At 44.0% G+C, this 25,687-nt stretch overlaps 2 protein-coding genes across 3 annotated transcripts in view; both read left to right on the top strand.

The window, feature by feature from the left end:
* Positions 1-244: 244 nt before the first annotated feature.
* LCMT1 (leucine carboxyl methyltransferase 1) lies at positions 245-22,843 on the top strand. 2 transcript variants are annotated; one of them, XR_011559839.1, is made up of 12 exons: positions 277-496; positions 2,033-2,124; positions 2,306-2,427; positions 3,319-3,395; positions 5,688-5,749; positions 8,817-8,919; positions 10,676-10,796; positions 13,532-13,633; positions 14,865-14,956; positions 17,636-17,744; positions 19,895-19,992; positions 22,617-22,843. XR_011559839.1 is itself a non-coding variant. In XM_070760902.1 (11 exons), the coding sequence occupies exons 1-11, from the start codon at positions 411-413 to the stop codon at positions 22,637-22,639; spliced, it is 978 nt and encodes a 325-aa protein (XP_070617003.1). In that variant the 5' UTR covers positions 245-410; the 3' UTR covers positions 22,640-22,843. The 2 variants fall into 2 exon arrangements, 1 of the variants encoding a protein (XP_070617003.1); XM_070760902.1 differs by lacking the exon at positions 17,636-17,744 and having other exon boundaries at positions 245-496.
* Positions 22,844-25,168: 2,325 nt separating this feature from the next.
* The window catches only part of AQP8 (aquaporin 8), a 33,761-nt gene continuing 33,242 nt past the window's right edge, over positions 25,169-25,687 (top strand). The window contains exon 1 of the mRNA XM_070760905.1: positions 25,169-25,293. Coding sequence (XP_070617006.1) covers positions 25,252-25,293 — 42 coding nt within the window. The 5' untranslated portion in view covers positions 25,169-25,251. The remainder of the gene's footprint in view (positions 25,294-25,687) is intronic.

Genomic DNA, 25,687 nt, shown 5'->3' with positions numbered 1-25,687 from the left:
TACAACATACTTGGAGAGCTATTGGGTCCCTTTCTCGATAGGCCGCGATCCTCGCGTGTAAGACTGCAATTCCCATAATGCCGAGGGGTCGTTTCCGTCCTGTCAGAAAACCACGCCCCCTTTCCAAGCAGACCACTACAATTCTCGGCGGTACACACCACACGCGATACGGCACGTGCCGTCCTTCATTGGCTATCGGCAAGGAGCCTGGCCAATAGAAAGAGAAGCGGGCGGGGAGAAGGCCGTCGCCCAGCCTCCCAAGAGCCGCTTCCTAGCTGGGCCAATGGGGGAGCGCGTTGCTGGCCGGTGCGGGCGACGTCGCTCTCTGAGCGGACCACGGCGGCGTCGGCCCGGCATGGGCGGCCCGCGCTCCTCTCCGGCGTCCTCCCGCTGAACACCAGCGCCCGGCCATGGCCGGCCCCTCCCGAGACCTGGGCGCCGACGTCTTCGACGAAGCCGTGCGGAGCACCTGCGACGTCGCCTCCCATTGCAAGCGGTGAAGAAGGGCGCGGAGGCGGGCAGGGAGGAGGACGAGGCCCGCTGGATCGGGTGGGCGGGCGGCGGCTGGCCAGTCAGCGGGGGGTAGCGCCGCCCTTGCCTAGTCTGGGAAGCCGAAGAGGCTTGGAACCCGCAGGCCGGGATGGGAGGCCACTAGGAGATCTCCGGAGCAAAGGCTGGCGAGGGCGGGCCCGAAGCCCCCCTCCCTCTCGAGGGCGACTCCCGGAGTCTCCAACTGGGCCAGAGGATATTTTTTAAAAAAATATTTTATTTTTATGGTTTTTCATATTTTCCACATCTTAATATCCCCTACATTAATACATTAATATCAATACTTATACAATTTACACATTGTACATTGTCGATACTTTAAAAAAAAAAGTCTTTATTGATTATATAAATTTAAAAAAATAAGACAAACAGAACATACATGACAAGAAAGGGAGGGAGGAAAAAACCAAAAAAGACAAAGCATTAAATGGAAATTTCCATAGTGTGAATTATACATGGTACATATAATAAAAGTGAAGTGATTATATGAGATTATTTTTACAATATTTATTTATTTTGTTTATTGCTTTGTTTTATGCCGCCCTTCTCCTTAGACTTAGGGTGGCTTACAACATGTTGGCAATAGCACTTCTTAACAGAGCCAGCATATTGCCCCCACAATCCGGGTCCTCATTTGACCAATCTTGGAAGGATGGAAGGCTGAGTCAACATCCAGTTTGTTTGTAGTAACTTATCACATTGTCATTTCCATTCCACATTGTGTGGTTACTTGTCTCTTTTTTTGTCCATTCATACCATTTAATCTATATACACTGCTCAAAAAAAATAAAGGAAACACTTAAACAACACAATATAACTCCAAATAAATCAAACTTCTGTGAAATCAAACTCCACTTTGGCAGCAACACTGATTGATAATCAATTTCACCTGCTGTCGTGCACATTCAACTTGAACAAAGTGTTCAATGAGAATATTTCATTCATTCAGATCTAGGGAGTGTTATTTGAGGGTTCCCTTTATTTTTTTAGCAGTAAATAATGATATGCGGAGTCTTTTTGTCCATTTAACCCCAACTCTCCATTTCAGCACAATCATAAATTTTCTTTATAATTTCCTTCTTCAGAGGTATTTGAGTGTCTTTATCGTTGCACATTCATAATCCTTGCTGCTGTCCCAACTTACAGAATAGAATTATTTTATTGGCCAACTGTGATTGGACACGCAAGGAATTGATCTTTAGTGCATTTGCTCTCAATGCACATAAAAGAAAATATAGATTTGTCAAGAATCACAAGGTACAACACTTAATGATTGTCATAGAGGTCAAATAAGCAATGAAGAAACAATCAATATTAATAAAAATCTTAAGGATACCAGCAACAAGTTACAGTCATTCAATCATAAATGGGAGGAAATGGTGATAGGAATGATGACAAAAAATTAGTAGTAATAGTGCAGACTTAAATAGTTTGACAGTGTTGAGGGAATTATTTGTTAAACACTTTTTCTTTTTGTGATCAGGTATGCCGTAAGTGTTGGCTACTGGCAAGACCCTTACATTGAATATTTTGTAAGCCATCCAAAAGAAAGGAAGGCACCTGAAATCAGTCGTGGTAGGTTATAAACAAATGTGTGTGTGGAAATTTGTATTGCTTCATGAACAAAAGTCAAAGGGAAGAACAGAAGAGGTGGGTGGTGGATGGGAGCTAACTAACAATCATTTTCAAATGTTTCCAAACCTAAAATTTGTCACCTAATTGTTGTTGTTTTTTTGGTTTGCTTTGTTTTTTTAAGGGTATTATGCCCGGGTCCAAGGAGTTGGTCGTTTACTCAAGGGTTTCTTAGAAAAGACAAAATGCAATTGCCAAATTATAAATCTTGGTGCCGGCATGGATACTCTGTTTTGGAAATTAAAGGTAAAATAGCTCATGTTATCTCAAGTGTACTCTCTGATTATAATTTCTAAAAGACTTTGTTTCTCTCCCCACCTTTTATTGATTATATAATGAAGCAGTAGGCAAACTGATATCCTCTAGATCAGTGTTTCCCAACCTTGGCAACTTAAAGAGATCTGGACTTCAACTCCTAGAATTCCCCAGCCAGCATTTGCTGGCTGGGGAATTCTAGGAGTTGAAGTCCATATCTCTTTAAGTTGCCAAGGTTGGGAAACACTGCTCTAGATAATTGGAATGCTAATTGTCCATTCAATATAAATAAAGTCAAAGGATTATAGGGCCTTGTTATCTTAAGGATATCTTAAGGATACCAGATTCTTACAACAAAACAATGTAAATCTGGTTTATGTTCCCGGGAATTCAGCTATTCGTTCTCATTCACAGGACACTCTGTAACTTACAAAGCATTTCGTTGGTGTTGTACATCATTGAAAATGATTTCTAGAAAATAACATTGCAGCCACTAAGCTTGGCCGTGACTGAGCATTTCATGATCTGTAGAGTGCACATGATAGTAAAAAATTCTGCTGCTAGAGGTCTCTACTTTGTATCTTACTAGTAAATCAGTGTCCTTGAATACGATTGCCAGGAAGATAGTAAATCAGCCCATCTGACATCTCTCAAGCAGATTATTAGGGCTGGATCATTGCTTCCATCCTTTTTCCAGTATTTTGCTTAGAATAGGTGGGGGATTAGGTTTAGTATGAGCAGGACAAAGACATTCCTGCAGAATCCTGGTCTAGCAACCTTAAAGTCATAAAAACAGGATCTAAAGCAAAGCAATGGGATATTTCTTTTGCTGTCAGTGAAAATATTGGAATTTATGTGTACCCCCCCTCCCCCACTTTTCAGGATGAGAATCTTCTTCCTTTGAAATACTTTGAAGTTGATTTTCCATCTATAGCATCAAGAAAAATTCACTACATCAAGTAAGTGCTGGAATCTGTGTTATGTTCGAACAATCAAATGAATGCATTTGTCTTTGGAGAGGAATTTTAGAACAATGACTAGAGCTGATACTGAACTAGTTATATTTTAATTACTTTGTTGTGAAAATATGATGTACCATAAGGGAGTACAGTGGTCCCCCGAGTTTCGCGATCTCGATCATTGCGAAACGCTATATCGCGATTTTTCAACCCGGAAGTAAAAACACCATCTGCGCATGCGCGCCCTTTTTTCTATGGCCACGCATGCGTAGATGGCGCCGGGCAGATCAGCTGCTGGGCGGCTTCCCTGGGTCTTCCCCCTCTTGCTGGCGGGAGGGTGAGCGGCGGGCATCAGCGAGGAGTTTGCGTGGGCGGCGGGGAAACCCCAGCGCCGCTTCCCAGCTGAGTCCTGAAGCCAAACGCGGAAGTTCGCTTCAGGACTCAGCTGGGAAGCGGTGCGAGTGAACGGCGTGGGCGGGCGAAGGGCGGGCGCGTGGGCAGGCAGGCGGCGGACAAGCGGCGGGCGGACAAGCGGCGGGCGCGGCAGCAGTGAGGAGTTTGCGTGGGCGGCGGGGAAACCCCAGCGCCGCTTCCCAGCTGAGTCCTGAAGCCAAACACGGAAGTTCGCTTCAGGACTCAGCTGGGAAGCGGCGCGAGCGAACGGCGTGGGCGGGCGAAGGGCGGGCGCGCGGGCAGGCAGGCGGCGGACAAGCGGCGGGTGGACAAGCGGCGGGCGCGGCAGCAGCGAGGAGTTTGCGTGGGCGGCGGGGAAACCCCAATCTTCGGCTCCTCGCTGCTGCGGCGGAAGTAAAAACACCATCTGCGCATGCGCAGATGGTGTTTTTACTTCCGCACCGCTACTTCGCGAAAAACCGATCATTGCGAGGGGTCCTGGAACGGAACCCTCGCAATAATCGGGGGACCACTGTATATGTAAAATCTTATCTGCTATCCTGCAAATTGCGCTTTTAGAGTGTTGCCTGATTAGATGTGACTGTGCTACTATGAAAGTTTGATGGAATTTTTGTATGTTTCTGCCTTTTCACATCTCTTGTTTGCTCCAAAGCAAGAGCTCTGCATAGTAGTTGCAGCTTTGCCAAAATACAAGAAAGGGTACCATTATTTTGGTCAGTTTATTGGACAAGTGACAGTTCATAGACTTGTAGCTGCTATCACATAATGAAGAGGATAGGTCTCCCCCCCTTTTTTTGCATTAACCTGAAAATAGGAAGGTGGGGTTTAGTTATAATTTTATAATGGTGGCTGTCAAAGCTGCTATGATTATTTTGCAGAGTATTGTTTTAAACAGTTGTGATGCAGGAATGTTCCCTTCATCAAATAATTGTGAGAGCTGGTTCTCAGCCGATTAAAAGCAATCGGTTCCGTTTGTTAACAGAGCTTTCTTTCCCACACAAAGGAAATAATTGTAATCTTTTGCATCACGCTGCTAAAGAAGGCAATTAAACAACAGAGACATGCAAAAATGATCACAAATAATTATGCAGAAGCTTATAATAATGTCCTGAATGCGTACCCTAATTATGGTAAGATGTCTAAAAAGAATAGCCTTAGCTTATAAATGTAGTCAGTCAAATAATTATATCTATAAAAAACTACTTTCATATATTATTGGATTTAAGGATTAGCACAGACTGAAGTATTGCTGTAATAATTAGAAATGTATTTAAAAACAAGCATTCTTAAAACTATATAATACAGATCTCTTAAATAAAATGTAAAACAAAAGACGAGTGGAAATAATTTTATTTCTAATATTTCTGTAAACTACTGGTAATTATCTAGCTTAAGTTTCAGATTTCTGACAGGTTGAATCCTGGTTAAGCAATTTTTGGTTAGTGAAGAGCGATTTATAGCCAAGTCCTGGGTCCAAGAAATCTATTCCTTAATAAATTCCATAATAAATAAATAAAAGTTGCTTAGAGTCTGTCGGGCAAGATGGCGAGACAACATTGCATGAATGTTCTCTGTGTTGGTAAAAAATGAGTAGATGTCCTTAAATATATGATCTTGGGTTTTCAAAACAAACTCAAAAGTAAAAGTACTTTTAAAGAATTCTTCAAATTACAGGTAGTCCTTGACTTACAGCAGTTAATTTAGTGACTGTTCAAAGTTATACAACAGCACTGAAAAAAATGACATGACCGTTTCTCACATTTATGACCATTGGAGCATCCCCATGGTCACGTGATCAAAGTCTGGATGCTTGGTAACTGATTCATACGACACTTTCCCTGGTGACTCATGGGCTCTCTTTCTGTTCCTCCTTCACAGATCAAAACCTCCTCTCTCCAAACCGATCATGGAAAGCCATTCAGAGGAAACTGTTCTCATAGGTGAGTCTCTGGGGGAGCAGGGCAGCTTTTCTAGACTTTGTCCTTCCCTTGTTTCCTTAGACCAGCCAGTGGCTGCATCTGCCCCATCAACACTACAATTGGAATTCAGGGCTACAAAAGGAAAAATAAAAAGCTACGGATTTGTAAAATTCTGAACTAATCCTTAAGACCTGGGAGGCCTCCCATCATGACTAGAGATAGCGAGGCGGGGGAATTTCTAGGGGGCAGTCTCTTCTTTTCCAGGGTCTAACCAAGATTAGGACTGGGATCAAATCCCCTTGGAGGTCCTCTTTGCCTTCTGGTCCTTCTGTGGCACTTTGGGTTCCAGGGCTCGGTGCCTTTCCCACAAAATCAGCAAGTTCTGCTTGTACCTGCAGCTGTTGAAAGGACCCAGCAGGGTCTGAGCTAGGCTTCTCTTCCCTGAGTATAAAGGGGTTTAGGAATGTGCTTGCTGCTTGATGACCCTCTTCCATTATTTACCATTGCCATTATTGACAAACCTTTATGCAATAAGCAAGGTTAGAATGGCATTTTAGTGTGAGTATTTTATATGGTTTGCTTTCTGGCTGTTCTGTCTGGGTCACTACGACCAACCCAAAAAGATAAGCCAGACACACCGGTTGAATCCAAACACAGTTTTATAATAGCAAAGAGAAAAGAAGCCAACAGAAAATGTCCTTACAGATCAGGAAAACACTGGAACTCCAAATAGATACACGAAGGCAATTGTTCATACAGAAACACGGGATCCTTAATGCTAGACGAGGCTGTTGAGCTAACAGACACACACCTCCCACCAGTCTTCAAGGCTGCTGGGCCACGAGCCAGGAACAAAAACGCTGAGAGAAAATGCAGATAACACCAACTCCCCTTTAATAACACTCCACGCTGCCAGAATGGTTCTCATGCCTTATAAACCCTTCCCTGCTAATGAGGACCACATCCAACCCCCTGGTGTTCCTCATTCACCGCTGATAATATCTAGGTAGTTGAGATCTCCTTTGAGCTATGCGTCTCTGCCACATACTAATGATAGCTTGTGCATCGTCATCCAGGGACTCCAGAGACTCACAGCTACTTGCTTGAGAGAGCCCCTCCCCAGGGCTCCCAGGCCTTGCAATCTCTTCACTTTCGTGACTGCTGTCTGCACTGTCCAACTGCCAAGAACTCTCCTCTCCGCTCTCAGCCTCCCCCGGGCATGGAGCCAGCAGAGATGCAGCTGGTCTTTGATCTGGCTCAGGCTGAACCACAACACTGGCGTTGCATAGAATGCCTAGGAAAGGTGTGAAATGTTAAATTCTTTGATGTCCCATTTTTGGCATTCTCTAGATTTTCTGGGTACTCCATAAAATCCCTACTTTCATTGATAGTAGCATGTATCACTGTGGGATGGGCTACAGAACATAGGGAAAAGTCTAGCAGTTGTTTTGTGGAGGAGACAGAGATAGTTTATGAGAGGACATGGTTCCAAATCGTTTGGACTTGAGATTAAAATTCTTCAACTCCTTTATAAAGCTCAAGCCTGTAAACATTCTCAGCTACCATCAACATGAACTTTCTGAAAATGGTGAAATGCAATGTTTCCCTAAAATACTGTATCTTTGGAGTATAATACGCACCGGAATATAAGACGCACTTGAGTTTTGGGGGAGAAAAATAGGGAAAAGAATCTGCTCACCAGGTATTCATCTGGCTAGCGTCCTTAGTCTGGTCAGCTTCAGCACATTATTGTATCTTCTGGTTAAGGGCTGAATTTTTTTTTTTATTCTGAGAGAGTAACATTGAAAGAGTTTGCAACCCAGTAAGAGCTGGGAATATCATTAGCATCTGGAAAGAAACAGTCTGAGCAATAGAGCAATGGAAAAAAAACCTGCAAAGACTTAGGGCTTGGAAAACATTCTTCGCAGAGAGAAACAATGAAAGAGCCTGCAAGCTGGTAAGAGCTGGGAACATTGTTAGCACCTGGGTAGGGCTGGAAAGAAACATCTGGAGCAAGTAAAGCAATGAAAAACCACTCTATATTGACTTAGGGCTTGGAAAACATTCCTTGCAGAGAGTAACAATGAAAGAGCTGGTAAGAGCTGGGAACATCATTAACACCAGGTTAGGGCTAGAAAGAAACTTACTCAGAGCAAGTTACAGCAATGAAAAAACCCTGCAAAGACTTAGGTCTTGGAAAACATTCTTCACAGAGAGAAACAATGAAAGACCCTGCAAGGTTAGAGCTGGGAAGATCGTTAGCAGCTAGTTGGCTGGGGGGAGGGAGAGCTACATTCAGAATATAAGAACACCCAAATTATCAGCCTCTTTTAGGGAGGAAAAAGGTGCATCTTATACACCGAAAAATACGGTAATTTATTTTATGTTATCTCCCTGCCTCTGAAAGCAGAGGATCCATTGGTGGTTTTAGGTGTATTGGATTTGTTATTATGTATTGTTTTTACCATTGTTGTGAGCCGCCCCGAGTTTGCGGAGAGGGGCGGCATATAAATCCAATATAATCTAATCTAATCTAGAGTTTTCTTTCTGTGAAAAATGTGAGGCTGCTGCTCAGGTAGTCTTTCGGAAGGAATTAGCTGTTAAAAGGGTTTGCCAGCCTCTTTGCTCCCCCCTCCACCACCACAGATGGAGAAAAAGGGGCCTTCTCTGTGGCGGCCCCGACCCTCTGGAACCAACTTCCCCCAGATATCAGAGTTGCCCCCACCCTCCTTGCCTTTCGTAAGCTCCTAAAAACCCACCTCTGTCATCAGGCATGGGGGAATTGAGATATTCCCTTCCCCCTAGGCTTATAAAATTTATGCATGGTATATCTGTATGTATGGTGGGTTTTTCTTAAATTGGGGTTTTTAAATTACTTTTAATAATAGATTTGTTTCTTTTGTCTTTTTCACTGTTGTTAGCCGCCCCAAGTCTGCGGAGAGGGGCAGCATACAAATCTAATTAATAAATAAATTAATAAATAAACCCCAAGACCTGCAAGGTTCCTTACTTGCTTTTTGGGATGTGGTTGTCATTGTCCTTAGTTGGGAGCATTTAAAAATAGCTGTCCCTCTTGATCCCTCTGCAGATGCACATAGTTTGGATACCAGCCGATATGCCATTGTTGGAGGTGATCTTCGAGACCTGGCCAAACTGGAAGAAAAGCTGAAGAAATGCCATATGGATCCAGAGTAAGATGGGCATTGGAATTCAAGGTGTTGGTTATACATTATAAAGCCCTACATGGCTCAGGGCCAGACTATCTATGGGACCGGCTCTTGCAATATACCTCCCAGAGACCAATAAGAGCTCAGAGAGTTGGCCTGCTCCAGGTGTCTGCGACTAAGCAATGCAGGTTGGCGGGACCGTGGGGGAGGGCCTTCTCTGTGGCTGCCCCAGCTCTATGGAACCAATTAACCCCCGATGTCCATACTGCTCCCACCCTGCTGGCCTCCTGTAAGGCCACAAAGACCTGGCTCTGCTGGCAGGCCTGGGGGCCATGAATTGTACATCCTTCATGGCCAAACTGTATGAATGGTGTGTATGCTTGTGATTATGACTGTTTTTATATAAACAGGTTTTATCATGGGGCTAGTTTTAGATTTTATATTCGACTTCTTTTATTGCTTGTATCTTTTGTATTTCTATTATTATTTTGTAACCCGCCCTGAGTCCTCCGGGATTGGGTGGCATAGAAGATAGATAGATAGATAGATAGATAGATAGATAGATAGATAGATAGATAGATAGATAGGGGGGAGAGAGAGATATATGATAGACAGACGGATAGATGATGGATGGAGATAGATAGATAGATATAGATAGATAGATACATAGATACGTAGATAGATACGTAGATAGATACGTAGATAGATAAGTAGATAGATAAGTAGATAGATACGTAGATAGATACGTAGATAGATACGTAGATACATACATAGATACATACATAGATACATACATAGATAGATAGATCTCTGCGTGGCTCCCACTCTGATGGCATTCAGAGAACCTTTAATGACCTGGCCTGGCTCGGGGGGGTTGGGGACCCCGGTAGATTGCGTGTGGGTGTAGTTATCTTGAGCTGCCCTCAGTTTTGGTTCTTTACTTTTTTATTATTTTACTTTCATACATTCTGGCTCTGTATTTTTGGCTTTGTGGCGGCTAATTCAAATAAATAAAAATTATATAAAGGCCATTTCTGAACACACAAGACAATCTTTTCAGGACTACTTGCAGTACCTAGAATCGAAGATGGGGGGCAGGGTGTCCAGCAAACCTGGAAATCAGGGAATTATCAGGGAAATCGACCATTCGGGAAATATCAGGGAATTTGTGAAAAAAATGGAATAAATCAGGGGGAAAAACAAACTGTATTAAAATGTTTAAAAGTCAGAGAAAAATCATGTGGAAAAAAAAAGGACCACACTGCCTGGCAGAGTCAAGCAAAAATATGCATAACTATGGCAACAACTTGCTTCCTCAGCTACCAATATTTCTCCACGGCTTAGCTGTTTGGTATAATGTCATCTACGACTGCGCTTTAACTAGATTGCAAGTTACAAGGAAATATTTATTTATTTATTTATTCTATTTTTATGTTGCCCTTCTCCTTAGACTCAGGGTGGCTTACATCATGTTAGCAATAGCACTTTTTAACAGAGCCAGCCTATTGCCCCCACAATCTGGGTCTTCATTTTACCCACCTCGGAAGGATGGAAGGCTGAGTCAACCTTGAGCCGGGGATGAGATTTGAACCGCTGACCTACAGATCTACAGTCAGCTTCAGTGGCCTGCAGTACAGCACTCTGCCTGCTGCGCCACCCCAGCTCTGTATCTATATCAGGGAATTTCAAAATGCTTTCCTCCTAGACACCCTGTGGTGGTGGGGGGAGGACCCCTGCATTCTTTCAATCCCTTGCCCTTTCTTCTTTCCTTCTTTGAAAGTTTGCCAACGCTCCTGATGACGGAATGTGTGCTGATCTACATGACCAAAGAGCATTCGGATGACCTCATCAAGTGGGTGGCCACCACCTTCCGGTCTGCCATGTTTATCAACTATGAGCAGGTAAGCGAGGCTCTTCTGCTGCCCTGTTCAGTACCCAAACCAAGGCTGCACTAGAGAAAGGGAGAAAGACAGGCTCTCCTTTTGGGGCATGGCTGCTTCAGGGTTAGGACTTGGTGAGGTTCTCTAGCAGGACCTTATTGTGGTCTGTGTTTGAGTTTTGCTATTTCCGCATGGCTTCCCACAATACAAGAGCAGAGACCTTCTCAAACTGGATTAATTATTTCTTGAGAAGAAGAGCTTCTGAGTCAGAGGTGGTTGAACTCAGAGATACAGCCCTGGAAACAACCTTACTTTTTAAATTAAATATTAATCCATTGAGTCTTTAACATGATGGCATTCTAACAGTGGTGCAAGCTGCATCCTTACGAAAAGGATAAACGGCTTTCAGGAAAGTTGCAAGTGACAGATTTGATACTGCAATTTTGGGTATGAAAGCAGTTACTACTGGAAATAAAAGCACTGTTTGCTTCCCCCCCAAACCCCCCCAAAAATGTTATTAGACTCACCCTTTACAAATCGGAGTGTGGTGACAATTAGTTGGGGTCGTACTGAGTTGCTCTGTGAACATTATTTTTATTATTTTTTAAATCTGTACAGCATCCAACAATTGTGCAATGTCAAGCAATAACTAATGATTTCCTCCAAGTATTGGGATCCCACTGCTGTGTGTTCTGCAATGGGATAAAAATTTTCAGTCTCATCAGGAACTGAAAAACCAGATTTGGACATTTGTTTGCATTTATTGAGCTTTCCGGACATTCCCCCTAGTGGGAAGCTCTGGCACATAAGCCCCCACTGGGTATTTGCTTTAACTCACAAGTCCAGGAGAACTGTAGCTACTGATGTCACAATGCCCAGTGTGTTTGCTATTCCAGCCAGGAGCTTATTTATTTATTGTATTTATATGCCGCTCACTCCAAAACGGACTCTGAGCGGCTTGAGTTGTGAGAATGTGGTTTCTACAGGTGCATCTAAGAATGAAAGGGAGATTCTGGGAAGAGATCCTAAAGAAACGGGGATAACAGGATTGTGCACCCTTTGAATGTTGCATGATGACTGCACCGTTCTACCACCTACTGGAGCAGGCAGGAGTTCCGGGGTTCCACATGGACCTGAAAGATGCTGCTCTTTTAAGAGCTGTCTTCAATTTAGCAAGTCGGCTCTGGAATAATAATAAGAATCATACAGTGATCCCTCGATTATCGTGAGGGTTCCGTTCCAAGACCCCTCGCGATAATCGATTTTTCGCGATGTAGGGTTGCGGAAGTAAAAACACCATCTGCGCATGCGCGCCCTTTTTTCCATGGCCGCGCATGCGCAGATGGTGGAGTTTGCGTGGGCGGCGGGGAAACCCAGATCTTTGTCTGCTCGCTGCCGCTGCAGCCGCCCAGCAGCTGATCTGCTCGGCGGCAGCAGCGAGGAGCCGAATCGTGCTTTCCCCTTTGCGTGGGCGGCGGGGAAACCCGGATCTTCGTCTGCTCGCTGCCGCTGCAGCCGCCCAGCAGCTGATCTGCTCGGCGGCAGCAGCGAGGAGCCGAATCGGGCTTTCCCCTTTGCGTGGGCGGCGGGGAAACCCGGATCTTCGTCTGCTCGCTGCTGCAGCAGCAGCGAGCAGACGAAGATCGGGGTTTCCCCGCTGCCCACGCAAAGGGGAAACCCCGGCTCCTCGCTGACGCCCCCGCTCGCCCGCCTGCCCGCCGCCCGCCAGCAAGAGGGGGAGAGATAGAGAAAGAGAGAGAAGGAAAGAAAGAGATGAGAGAGGAAGAGAGTGTGAGAGAGGAAGAAGCAAGATAGAGAAAGAGACAGAGAAAAAAAGATGAGAAAGGAAGGAAGAGAGTGACGTCATCGGGTGGAAAAATCGCGATATAGCGTTTCGCGAAGAACGAGATCGCGAAAATCGAGGGATCGCTGTAATAATTAATAATTTATTGGATTTGTATGCCGCCCCTCTCCGCAGACTCGGGGCGGCTAACAACAATAATAAACACAACATGTACAATCCAATAATAAAAAACAACTAAAAACCCCTATTATAAAACCAAACATACACACAAACATACCATGCATAACTTGTAATGGCCTAGGGGGAAGAGCTATCTCAACTCCCCCATGCCTGGTGGTATAAATGAGTCTTGAGTAGTTTACGAAAGACAGGGAGGGTGGAGGGAGTTCTAATCTCTGGGGGGAGTTGGTTCCAGAGGGCCGGGGCCACCACAGAGAAGCCTCTTCCCCTGGGGCCCGCCAAATGACATTGTTTAGTCAACAGGACCCAGAGAAGGCCAACTCTGTGGGACCTTATCGGTCGCTGGGATTCGGGCGGTAGCAGGCGGTTCCGGAGGTAATCTGGTCCAATGCCATGTAGGGCTTTAAAGGTCATGACCAACACTTTGAATTGTGACCGGAAACTGATCGGCCCGCCAGTGCAAGCCACGGAGTGTTGAAGAAACGTGGGTGAATGTTGGAAGCCCCACGATGGCTCTCGCGGCTGCGTTCTGCACGATCTGAAGTTTCCGAACACTTTTCAGAGGTAGCCCCATGTAGAGAGGAATGCCTTTTGGGATTTACACTGAACCCCGAAAAGCTTGAGCAGTTGTAATGAATTTTAGAGAAATGAACCCCAAGCCCATCAGTCTTCCGGACTGTTGCTGGAGCTGGCACAGCCTCTTTAGACGCTCGTTTGTGCCCTTGTGCTCCAAACGCTTCAACAGCAGGTACCCTTCCTGTGTCCTTTCCAGGTGAATATGCTGGATCGCTTTGGACAGGTCATGATTGAGAACTTGCAGAGCAAGCAGTGCGAGCTGGTTGGTGCCGACCCCTGCAGATCTCTGGAGACCCAGGTCAGATTTCCTGGACGGTGGGACTCAGCTTGGTAAACCTCCAGTAAAGGAGGAGGGCTTTGTGCTTGCATTCAGGTCCCTGTACTTTGCTCTACATTTTCCGTCCCATAGCACAGGAGTCCCACAACCCCAGGGTCAGTCTGTGGCCCGCCAGGAACTGTGTCTCACAAGTGAGCGAAGCCCCATCCACGGGTACGCGAGATCCAAACCGTACACAAAACCATCACCCTCCTAGGCCACAGAAAACAATGCCTTCCACAGAATTGATTCCTGACACCCAAAAGGTTGTGTGCCGTTGCCATAACAGGCCTTGTTTTGGACAGGTGCCAGGCTTGAGAAAAGGGGATTGCTCCTGCTGCCATGACATACTGCTTAAAACAATAAAGGGAACACTTAAACAATAGAATATAACTCCCAAGTAAAGCATAATGTACAATAATTCCACTAAATCAAACTTTTGTGAAATCAAAATGTCCACTTAGGAAGCAACACTGATTGACAACGTTTCACCTGCTGTTGTGCACATTCAACTTTGTACAGAACAAAGTATTCAATAAGAATATTTCATTCATTCAGATCTAGGATGTGTTCTTTGAGTGCTCCCTTTATTTTTTTGAGCAGTGTATAGAAGCCAACTGACTGCCTTGTGGCCCTCTTAGTCTGAGAGCTGCACCGTTTTGGTCCTCAGGACCATCTAGGCCGCTGAGTCTAATTCCCTGCATGCAAAGAGGTAGGGCAGGAATGTAAAGTGACCCTGTCCCTCAGAGGTGCTGGTTCAGCCCTTCCTTAAATGCTGCTTCCTGTTGAACTCTTTCTTCTGTTGGAAGATTTTTCATGATGTTCAACCAGGTTATATTCCCTTGATGTTTTATCCATTATTTTACCCATTATGTATCCATTATCTGGAAAGATAGAGAGCAGGTCCTGACAGTTTCCTTTGTGACATCCTTTCAGATGTTTAAAAGTAAAAAAAAAGAGAGAATGTTTTGAAAATTAAAAAGGAATTTTCAAGGCTAAACCTTTCCCAGACCTTTCCGATGTTAATTCTTTGGGTGGTGACAGTCTTTCCTAAGAACTTCCATACCTGCTGATTGGCAGCCTGTACTAGTAGTAACTTGTCCAACTCAGATATTAAGGTGAATGGCGGGTAACCTTTTGAGTGATTTACCTTCTTTTTGAGTCCTGGTAAATTTGCCTTTAATAGATTTTTTCTCCTGAATTTCATTCACAGAAGGAACGGTTCCTGCGACATGGCTGGGAAATAGTAAATGGTCTTGATATGCTAGAGGTCTATCGGCGTTTGCCGCCAGATGAGATCAAAAGGTAAGCGTCTCTTCTTGCTGTTTTTATTCAGAGAGAGAAAGAGAGAGCACACACAGGTACATGTTTGCATATGTGTTCATATGAAGCGTGGGAGAGCCCATTTGGAGGAGGAGTGAAGGTGTTGGCCTAGAAGTGAGAAGACAGTGTGTTCTAGTCCTGCCTTGGACCTGAAAGCCAGCTGGGTAGGTGGTTTTGAGCCGGTGACTCTCAGCCCAATATCTCAGTTCCCCCATGCCTGACGACAGAGGTGGGTTTTAAGGAGCTTGCAAAAGGCAAGGAGGGTGGGGGCAACTCTGATATCTGGGGGGAGCTGGTTCCAGAGGGTCGGGGCCGCCACAGAGAAGGCTCTTCTCCTGGGTCCCGCCAAACGACATTATTTAGTCGATGGGACCCGGAGAAGGCCAACTCTGGGACCTAACCGGTCGCTGGGCTTCGTGCGACAGAAGGTGGTCCCGGAGATATTCTGGTCCGATGCCATGTTTGTTCGCGGTAGAAACAGATGGCAGATAATACCAAATGAGCCACGTGCTTGGTGGAGATAGTGGAGGTGCCTTTAAGCCCTCCCTGCCTGAGCATACAAAAGGACAGGCCACAGCGGGAGGCACCTGATGCTGATCTGAAGGTCCCAAGATTGGACTGGAATGAGGGATTTCGGTACTTGAACTAGCCTTGTTCCAAAGCAGGAGCTCCTCAGAGGTGGGCTGCTACGGTGGAACGGTGTTGTGCGCTCGCCCCCGTGGCTCTGAGTGCTAACGGAATCCAGCACAATTATGCTACTGCACCTGTGCAGGTAGCAAAATCCAGCGCCATTACACTACTGCATCTGGGGGGGAGCAAAATTGCATGCGGATACGCAGGTGTGCCCGTGCGCGATTTTGCTACCCACCCAGGTGCAGTAGCGTAATTGCGCTGGACTCCGCTAACTCAGAGCCACGGGGGGCGAGCACGCGTCACCATTCCACCTTAGCAGCCCACCTCTGAGGAGCTCTCATTTGAAACCAAATTTGTAAATCATGATCTATTTGTTGCAAAATTGATATACAGTGGTACCTCATCTTACGAACGCCTCTTCTAACGTACTTTTCAAGATAGGAACCCGGTGTTTAAGATTTTTTTTGCCTCTTCTTCCGAACTATTTTCACCTTACGAACCCAAGCAGCTGCTGCTGGGATGAAGGGTTCCCCCCCCCCTTTATTGAAGAAAGAAAAGGGAGGGGCAGCTTGGAGGAGTAAAGATTTTGCATGCTTGCAAAGGCACTGAAACGGTGTCTTTTGAAGAAAGAAAAGGGAGGGGCAGCTTGGAGGAGTAAAGATTTTGCATGCTTGCAAAGGCACTGAAATGGTGTCTTTTGAAGAAAGAAAAGGGAGGGGCGCCCCCCTTGCCTTTCTTCCTTCCCACTCACCCTTTAGCCTAGCCTTGTTTCTTCCACCCGCCCCCTTTAGCTGCTCCTCCCTGCCCTCTGTTCGCCTCCCTTCTAAAGTTTGGGATTTTCCTGAAGGATTTGCCAGCATTATTTGCTTTTACATTGATTCCTATGGGAAACATTGTTTTGTCTTACGAACTTTTCACCTTACGAACCTCCTCCTGGAACCAATTAAGTTCGTATGATGAGGTACCACTGTATTTTTAAATTGCCTAAACCCCAATCCTACCCTGTTTTCTAAAATTGCCAAACCTGGAGCACAAGAAAACAAGGATGCTGCAGTGTGGTCTTAACGAGTGTGTGTAAGAGAGGTTCCATCTGCTTTTGCCGGGTGAGGTTGATTGGTTTACCCAACTGAGTAAGCAAAAGGATTCCTGTGGAGCTCAGCTTAGTCTCCAGAAAAAAACATTCTGGCTCCAGAGGGGTCTCCAATGCATGTCCAATTCTTCTGAATGCTGCTGATTCTTCGATCTTAGAGGGGACATCTCAGAGGATCCACGTAGATGTTAAAAAGCAAGGAAGTCCATACGTAGAGTTGTGGAGTGGAAAGTAATTGTGAAATACTCTTTGGTTTTACAGTGTTCCCTCGATTTTCGTGGGTTCGAACTTTGCGAATAGCCTATACCAATTAATATTAATTTAAAAATACTTTGCGGTTTTTTTCCTATACAGTACCACGGTTTTTCCCACCCGATGATGTCATATGTCATCGCCAAACTAATAATTTTTGCAAAAAAATAACAAAAAAAATAATTATTGTTAATAAATAATTATGTTTATAAATATCAGGATCACTAAGTGTCTTATTCAATGGTGAGTACCAGTAATAATGGTGAGTAAATGGTTGTTAAGGGAATGGGAAATGGTAATTTAGGGGTTTAAAGTGTTAAGGGAAGGCTTGTGATACTGTCCATAGCCAAAAATAGTGTATTTACTTCCGCATCTCTACTTCGCGGAAATTCGACTTTCGCGGGCAGTCTCGGAACGCATCCCCCGCGAAAATCGAGGGAACACTGTATAGCATTTGGCTCCAGCAAGCCAAGGTTTTGCACTTGCCTAACAGGGAATACAAAAACTGCAGAGCGCTTGAGAACCAACATGACCTCGGCTGCTACCAAAGCGTAATAATAGTTCTATACTTTTTGTTCCAGTAAGCCTTAATTGGTTATCTTAATACTTAAAGGTACCAAAATGTCAAATCAGGATCTAGATGCAGCATCTAAAAACTCAATATTGTTATATTCGCCCCAAACTAGGAATGTGCAGAACTCACTGATAACTTCAGGAAACTGCCCCCGGGACGACAAGGTCTGGAGGGGGAACGGAACATTCCAGGGTTCAACGGAACGTTCTGTTCCTGAATTGGTGAGTTTGCACATCCACAACCAAAACCTTTGCCAAAGTTTTTTGCAGTTTGTTCCTTTAATCCCAGGTTTCCCATCTTTTCCCGCCTCTAAAAGTGGGTAACTGATATACTTGGGGAACCCAGAACTTGTATTTTTCTTAATGGACTGAAAACATTGGATGGGTTTCCTTAGGTAAGATAGTCAGTGAGTTGGAGAGCACATTTCGATGAAAGAAGGATAATGGACAGGATATAATTTAAGTTATACATGCTGTACTTGACACGAATGCGTCTTACTGATGCTTCTTACATTAATAGAAAATGTTGGAAAAATGAATACTGCGTGATCTAGAAATAAATTTTAGTCTTATTGCCAGGCAGAAAGACAACAATTGTTCTATTTGGAGAAATCTGATAGTGGGATTACAATTAGTTGTCAATAAATAAATGTTGGCTCATTGGTGTAGAAAGGGATGCAATAAAACCTTGTTTTTAACAGGATAATTTGCAGAGATGTCTGCAATTCACAAATGTCCATTAAATAGAGCAGAACAAAGGTACATATTTATATTTCTGTTATATTTAACAGAAAATTTGTGGTTTTGTATGATACAAACTATTTTATAAATGACTTAGTTTTGTTTATATTTACACTTATAACGTAACAATTTGCAAGGTTATGTTTGGTTTACTCCAGACAGGCTTAGATCAGAAAATTATCCTAGTAGATTTTTTTCAAAAGGATATGCTCAATATGTGAGAATGGTCAGTTCCAGGTCTTTTCCTTGGTCTCACCATAATGATGAGACTTGAAATGCCCCTGGGATTGGGAAGCCTCCCTCTTCCTCAAAACAAAGAGCCCTGAGGAATTAAAATCCTGCTTTTATGGAGTGGCTACTGACTCTTGGAACAGTTTCATGGTCCCTCAGTAGTAGTGCAATGCTATGAAAAGATAATAAGCATCTGAAAACTCACTCTGTGCCTACTAATATAAAAGAGAAAAAGAATAATGGGGGATTCGTAAACTGAACTACATTACTTTGTAATCAGTTCATTAAGTTAACACTTAAGATAGAATAACTGAAAATATTATTATGTATTTTAACTAAATCAGTCCAAAGCTTTTGAAATACATTTAATGACTTTGAGTCTGATCACATGATCCTTTTTTTAATAGTGAGATTTTATAGCTAAAAGCCTGCATACCGTGCAAGCTTGATATTTTAAAATAATGAAAATGGCCAGTGGGGTCAGATTGATTTTGGGGTGCTCTGTAGCATAACACTCAGATCATGTCAGCTACCCACTTTGGTGAGGAAATGAAACCTGAAAATGCTGGAAGAAAAAGGAACAATGGCAGTATAAAACTTTGACCTAGGTATTTGGCAAATACAGCAATGTTGGGGTATATCTTAAGCAGAAGTGGATTGCTAAGGTGGAACAGTGACGTGTGCTTGCCCCTGTGGCTCTAAGTGCTAGCGGAGTCCAGCGCAATAATGCTACTCCACCTGTGCAGGTAGCAAAATCGCCAGCAGAGACGAAGGTGCTCCCGTGTTTTGGTGTGGGTTTTTTGCGCACATGTGCACCTACATCTCGGTGCACAATTTCTCTACCTGCCCAGGTGCAGTAGCATAATTGTGCTGGACTCCGCTAGCACTCAGAACTATGGGGGCAAGCACATGTTCCACCTTAGCAGCCCACCTCTGGTCTTAAGGGGTTCCTTTGAACCCCAATTTCAAATGTCTCAACCATGGGGACACAGTCTGGGCTCTGTTGAGCAAAACTTTGGCTATGTTGGTTTTATGGTACTCTGTAGCCCTCGGATGTCAATTATCCCCTCTTAGTAATTTTTCAAAAACTGATGGAAGAAAATATTGTAGTATAAAGCCTAAGAATAGGTTTTGAGTGGAAACTAAATTTCAGAATGTTTGGCTTGTTTGGCTATTAATTAAGATTGTGATATAGCCATTCAGAGAGACACCCCCAGACTCATATTGCGCTCCTTGGACTGGCCCCCATCAGAGTCGTGCATTTTAGGTTGGGCTGATATGTGCAAGTCCCTGTGAGCTTTGGACCTAGCTAGGAATTTGACCCTGGCTCTAATATGCCTTTCTCTCTCAGTACAGCTTGTGTCTGCTACCGTCTGTCTTGTCTTCTTCCTTCCTTCCAGGATAGAGGCCCTTGAGTTCCTGGATGAAAAGGAACCATTCGAGCAGCTCATGCAACATTACTGCCTGTGCTGGGCTGTCAAGGATTCCGAGAATTTAGGTACAGTCCCCTTGTCTCTTGCTTCAGAGCTTGAAGGACTAGTACAGGCTGTCTGATCTTGGACTTTTCCGGACTAGTGGCATTTGGAATACACATTCGTTGCTGGTTCCTGTGCCTGGAGGCAGTTGGTTTACGTGTGTCTTGGCATGTCACTATTTTTCCCCAAATAATTTTTATTTAGAAATATAAGGGGGGGGGGGGGAAGCTATTACAAATACAGTGATAGGTCTATCTAAGAACGTCTCTACTTACGAACTTTTCTAGATAAGAACTGAGTGTTCAAGATTTTTTTGCTTCTCAAGAACCATTCTCAAGAACCATTTTCCACTTACAAATCCGAGCCTCCGAAACTGTAACCAGAAAAGGCAGGGAGAAGCCTCTGTGGGGCCTCTCTAGGAATCTCCTGGGAGGAATCAGGGCTAGAAAAGGTGGGGAGAAGCCCCCGTGGGGCTTCTCTAGGAATCTCCTGAGAGGAAACAGGGCCTCCACCCTCCCTGTGATTTCCCCAATTGCACGCATTATTTGCTTTTACATTGATTCCCATGGGAAAAATTTCTTCTTACAAACTTTTCTACTTAAGAACCTGGTCATGGAATGAATTAAGTACATAAATAGAGGTACCACTGTATAGAAAAGTACAAATAAAAGGCAAAAAGAAAGACATAAAGAAAAAAATCAGCTTTCCCCTTCATCCCAGCAAGTAAAAGAAATTTTATGAGCTGTGACTGTCTCTAATCTCTCTTCTCCCAAGAGCTCATCTCTTAGGCAAAGAAAACAAAGTCAAATGGTATGTCAATTAATGTTTGTCAGCAAAAGTCCAATAAGGGCAAATGTAACTATTTACTTCTTTTAACTCTGCTCAAACAAGCCAATCTTATAAATCTTATTTAAATATTTAAGAAAATATTCTTCAAACCATTCAAAAAGAGGCCCAGAGGTAATTTGCTGATCATCTGTTGCAAAGCAATAATTCCTCAGAACAGATTTCTTTTGTATGAACAAATACAATTTATCCTTTTGTTATCATTTTTAAAAAGGACCTTCCAAATCTTAGCAGAGCTCTTTTGTATATCCAACAGGAAAAAAAAAATCTAAATCAGCTTTCTGGTTTAATAACTCCTTTAGGGAACAAGTCGTCCATCAAATTCATTTGTATTACATTTAAATCCCCCTTCAATTTAATTTCATTGCCATCTGTAGCAGCTCATTTTTGTTTTACAACTTCCTTAAGGACACACTCTATCAGTTTCATCATGTGTTTGATTCATTCTGTCCAGAAGCTACCACTGTTCAAAAATGTACACTAAGGCCCTGTGTCAAACTTGTGTCATCATGGTAGTGTCACACGATGTATTGTGATTTTGCTAAACCAAGCTAGCACATGATGTACCTGGCTTTTGGGGGGTGAGTTTGACAGCCATGCACTAAGGTACTCCATAATTTTTTTTAAAAAAAAAGCAATCTCCACTTGCTGTGAAAAAATACCTCCTAAGTAATTCAAAGCTATAATTCCAAATCCCTCTGACCTCTTAATCTGTTGTTAAATTTTCAAAATCCATATACTAATCCGCATCCTTTTGCTTGATAGTCCAAAAATCATACATTTGTAAAACATTTAAAATCAAATTTATACCATCTCTTTTAGGGACACAGAAACTTACCAGTGAGTCTAGTAAAACCTTGCTAGTCTGATGTGTTTTAATCGCTTCAATAATTGCTCCAAATAAAATAATGCAAAAAGGTGATTGAGATATGAGGCTTGGTTGAGCTTAATGTCCATATAGACTGCCCTGCAAATGTTGAGGTTGAGGTTATCCCAACTCCCAGCCACACCAGTCATAAGTCAACCTTAAAAACGGCAATTTTTGCAGTCTGCTTATGAGGAGCAGCTGTCTGGAGAGTCATATGGATGTTTTAAACCATCTCCCCTCAGATCCAGCATCTGCCTGAGATTCTCTTTACAAAAGCTGCCCTCTAGCCAGCAGAAGCAAGTAAGATGTCTGCTCACATGGTTTTCCCTACAAGTGTACTGCCTAGATGGGTGATGGCACACGAGCCTTTGTCCTAGCTCAGCTCCAACGTGCATGTGTGTGCCGGCCAGCTGATTTTTGACTTGCACAGAGGCTCTGGGAGGGCATTTCTGGCCTCCAGAGAGCTTCCGGGGAGATGTGGGAGGCAGTTTTACTGTCCCCGGTTCCAGGGAAGCTTTTGGAGCTTGGTGAGGGTGAAACATGAGCCTACTGGGCCCACCAGAAGTTGGGAAACAGGACATTTCTGGCCTCCAGAGGGCATCTGGGGGGAGCTGTTTTTGCCCTCTCCAGGCATTGAATTATGGGTGTGGGCACTCATGCATGCGCGATAGTGCGCATGCATGTTTTTTCGGCACCTGGGGGAAAAAAAGTTTGCCATCAGTGGCCTAGGTGAAGGAGGAACTGGAAGGAACTGGGAGGAACTGGAAGGTTCTGTGTGAGTTTGATGGGCTTCAAAGAGAATCTAAGTGCAAAAAAGCTCATCCAGACACAGTTTCCTGTTTCTAAAACTTTGCTTCTTGATCGGAGGTTTTGGGAAACAGATTTTTCTGCTTCAGAAAGTGTGGAAGCCCCATATCTCCCATCTTTCTACAGGCCTTGCAGATGTCACCCTGTGACGCATGTGGTCCAGTGGAGCTCCAGGCGAACTTGCTTCCTCCTTCCGGTGGGCCTCTGCATGCAGTCCAGCGCCCCCTGCTCCCGTGAAGGTGCTCGCAGGAGATCATGAGTCTTGGAGCCGTGGCAAGCACCCTCCTCTCTCCCCTTTCGTGGCACGTGACAACCTTTTGAATAAATCACTCTTTTTGTGAGCAGCCGAAAAACGAGCGAGTCTCCCTTTTGTAGGGATTTTTTGTAAAACAAATTATTATGAAAAGAAGGGGATTCGGATTCCTCCAAGATGCCCTAGATTCTTCTGGCTGCCTCAGAACTGGGCTGAGATTTCGACTGGGGCAGGGAAGGGGTGGGGGGGCTGTTGGCTACCAGCAAACCTTAGAGACCCCCCTCTTCCTCTTTCTCCCCGTCCTCTTGCGTTTTTCTTCCTTTCTGAAATGTTCCCGGTGCATTTTCACCCTCTTCTGCCTCACGTTTCTTGGTGTCTTCTGCAGGACTCTTCTTTCTTCTTTTCCTTCAAAAGAGAGGTGGCTTCGTCCTGAGAAGTTCTCTCATTGTTGATGGGTGGGTGGGAGGGAATCATGTTGGCTTTGGGGTGGGGGCAGCAGCTTCTGGTGGCTGTATTGAGACTCGCTCCTGACTCTGAGAAGATCAATAAATGGTGAAGTTTTGTAAAGCCGTGTCGTGCCTTTTTCTGATCACTCAAACAGTAATTTGATTGATGAAGACTCCAGTACAGCTTATGCCCAAAATGCCTGATGGCTATTTTCTCCCTCCCTGGGAAAGGGAGAAAATTTCCCTTCGTTTTAACCCAAGGAAGGGCCTCTCCCCTCCTTGGAAGCAGAATCCCACCCCACCCCTGGAATTTTCCTCCCTGACTTTGTCAGATCCAAAATTGAACGGGTCCAAAGAGGAGCTACAAGAATGGTGGAAGGTCTTAAGCATAAAACATATCAGGAAAGACTTCATGAACTCAATCTGTATAGTCTGGAGGACAGAAGGAAAAGGGGGGACATGATCGAAACATTGAAATATATTAAATGGTTAAATAAGGTCCAGGAGGGAAGTGTTTTTAATAGGAAAGTGAACACAAGAACAAGGGGACACAATCTGAAGTTACTTGGGGGAAAGATCAAAAGCAACATGAGAAAATATTATTTTACTAAAAGAGTAGTAGATCCTTGGAACAAACCCAGCAGACGTAGATAAATCCACAGTAACTGAATTTAAACATGCCTGGGATAAACATATATCCATCCTAAGATAAAATACATAAAATAGTATAATGGCAGACTAGATGGACCATGAGGTCCTTTTCGGCCGTCAGACATCTATGTTTCTATGTCCCGTGCTTGATCCCTAGACCCGTTTTCTTCTTCCTGACTTCAGAGAGACGGTTCAAAGAAACGTTCTCTTCCCAACAGTGCTTTCATCCCCTGTTTAGTGACCTTCTAAAGCGTCTCAGTTAACCAGCACTGCAGACCCTCACCATTTTCACCTGGAAGGGTTTTCCTTCTGCTAGTTGGGCCAGACTTTTGGAGGGCAGCAACGGGGATTCTTCTGCCAGACACCAGAGCCCCTGGTTCCCAACCTGAGATCTGTAAACACCAACCTCTTGCAAACGTTTCTATTGATACCTGGACTCCAAGTCCCACCTGTCCTTTTATTTTGGTGGGAAACCTCCTGCTTCCCTTTTATTTATAAGAATCAGAAAATAAAGGAGCGTTTTTCCTCTCTCAATGGCTCCTCTATTTTTCCTTAAGTACTTCCTTCAGGCAAGGTTTTTTGGATTTGGAATTTGGGATACTGTACTGTGTTCAGTTCTGGAGACCTCACCTACAAAAAGATATTGATCAAATTGAACGGGTCCAAATATGGGCTACAAAAATGGCGGAAGGTCTTAAGCATAAAACTTATCAGGAAAGATTTCATGAATTCAATCTGTATAGTCCGGAGGACAGAAGGGAAAGCAGGGGCGTGATCCAAACATTTAAATATGTGAAAGGAAACATTTAAATAAGGTTCAAGAGGGAAGTGTTTTTAATACAAAAGGGAACACGAGAACAAGGGGGCACAATCTGAGGTTAGTTGGGGGAAAGATCAGAAGCCACGTGAGAAAAAAATATTTGACTGAAAGAGTAGTAGATGCTTGAAACAAACTTCCAGCAGAGGTTGGTAAATCCACAGTAACTGAATTTAAACATGCCTGGGATCCATCCTAAGATAAAATACAGGAAATAGCATAAGGGCAGACTAGATGGACCAGGAGGTCTTTTTCTGCCGTCAATCTTGTATGTTTCTAAGGTAGGCTGGGATGACAGACAAAATAGGCAGCCTCTCCAGTTTGCTTTCTGGGAATGTGTGGATGGGTTGCCTTCTGACACTGTAAGCAGGGGGCTACTCTGCAGTCTGTAGAGTCCAGGGATTCTGCTCACCCTTCTGATTATTAATTAAGTGATAGGTAACCAGCAGTCTGCAGTGGGTCTGGGAGCAGAAGTGCAAGAGGAATGTGACTGCCCAGCTCTGTGGCTCTTGAGGGCTCTTTCAACTCCTCAGACATTCCGATTTCAAGCCTCTTTGGAAACATTTCACATTTTCCAAGTTCCAGTTAACTCCGATGGACCGGGAGCTGCAATGCCTCACACAGAGAGGCAGTAAGGTAGGTGTTTTCTCGGGCGGAGAGTTCCCTGCATCAGAACAGAGCAAATGGCCCAGTGGCACCCAGTGCAGGGCCTATATGGGAACTGATGATGGGAAGCGGAGGAAGTTGGAGCAATGAAAACATGTTCACAGACCTCCTTTAGAAAGGGTATGCGCAAAACTGGAAAGGGGAGGATATCCCCAAAGAAGAAGAAGTTATTATAAAAATATTAGATTGCGCTGAAATGGATATGACAAGACGCTTAAATGATCAAGAAGATACGAAATTTTATGAAACATGGAGCAAAGTTTATATATGGATAAATAAGAAGAAACAGTAGAAGGTTATGATAAACAAATAAATGAATATGTAAATTATTTTGGTAAAAACATGACTTATGAGTTATAATAAT

This window comes from Erythrolamprus reginae, chromosome 9 (assembly GCF_031021105.1).
Source record: "Erythrolamprus reginae isolate rEryReg1 chromosome 9, rEryReg1.hap1, whole genome shotgun sequence".
Lineage (NCBI taxonomy): Eukaryota > Metazoa > Chordata > Lepidosauria > Squamata > Dipsadidae > Erythrolamprus > Erythrolamprus reginae.
Note: the sequence above shows the minus strand (reverse complement) of the source record. Positions and strands in the feature narration are given on the sequence as shown.

Bases quoted from the DNA above. Each gene is read 5' to 3' on its own strand.
- LCMT1 (XM_070760902.1), top strand. From the start codon at position 411: ATGGCCGGCCCCTCCCGAGACCTGGGCGCCGACGTCTTCGACGAAGCC. The intron at 497-2,032 runs GTGAAGAAGGGC...TTTTGTGATCAG, and splicing joins GTCGCCTCCCATTGCAAGCG to GTATGCCGTAAGTGTTGGCT. The intron at 3,396-5,687 runs GTAAGTGCTGGA...CCTCCTTCACAG, and splicing joins AGAAAAATTCACTACATCAA to ATCAAAACCTCCTCTCTCCA.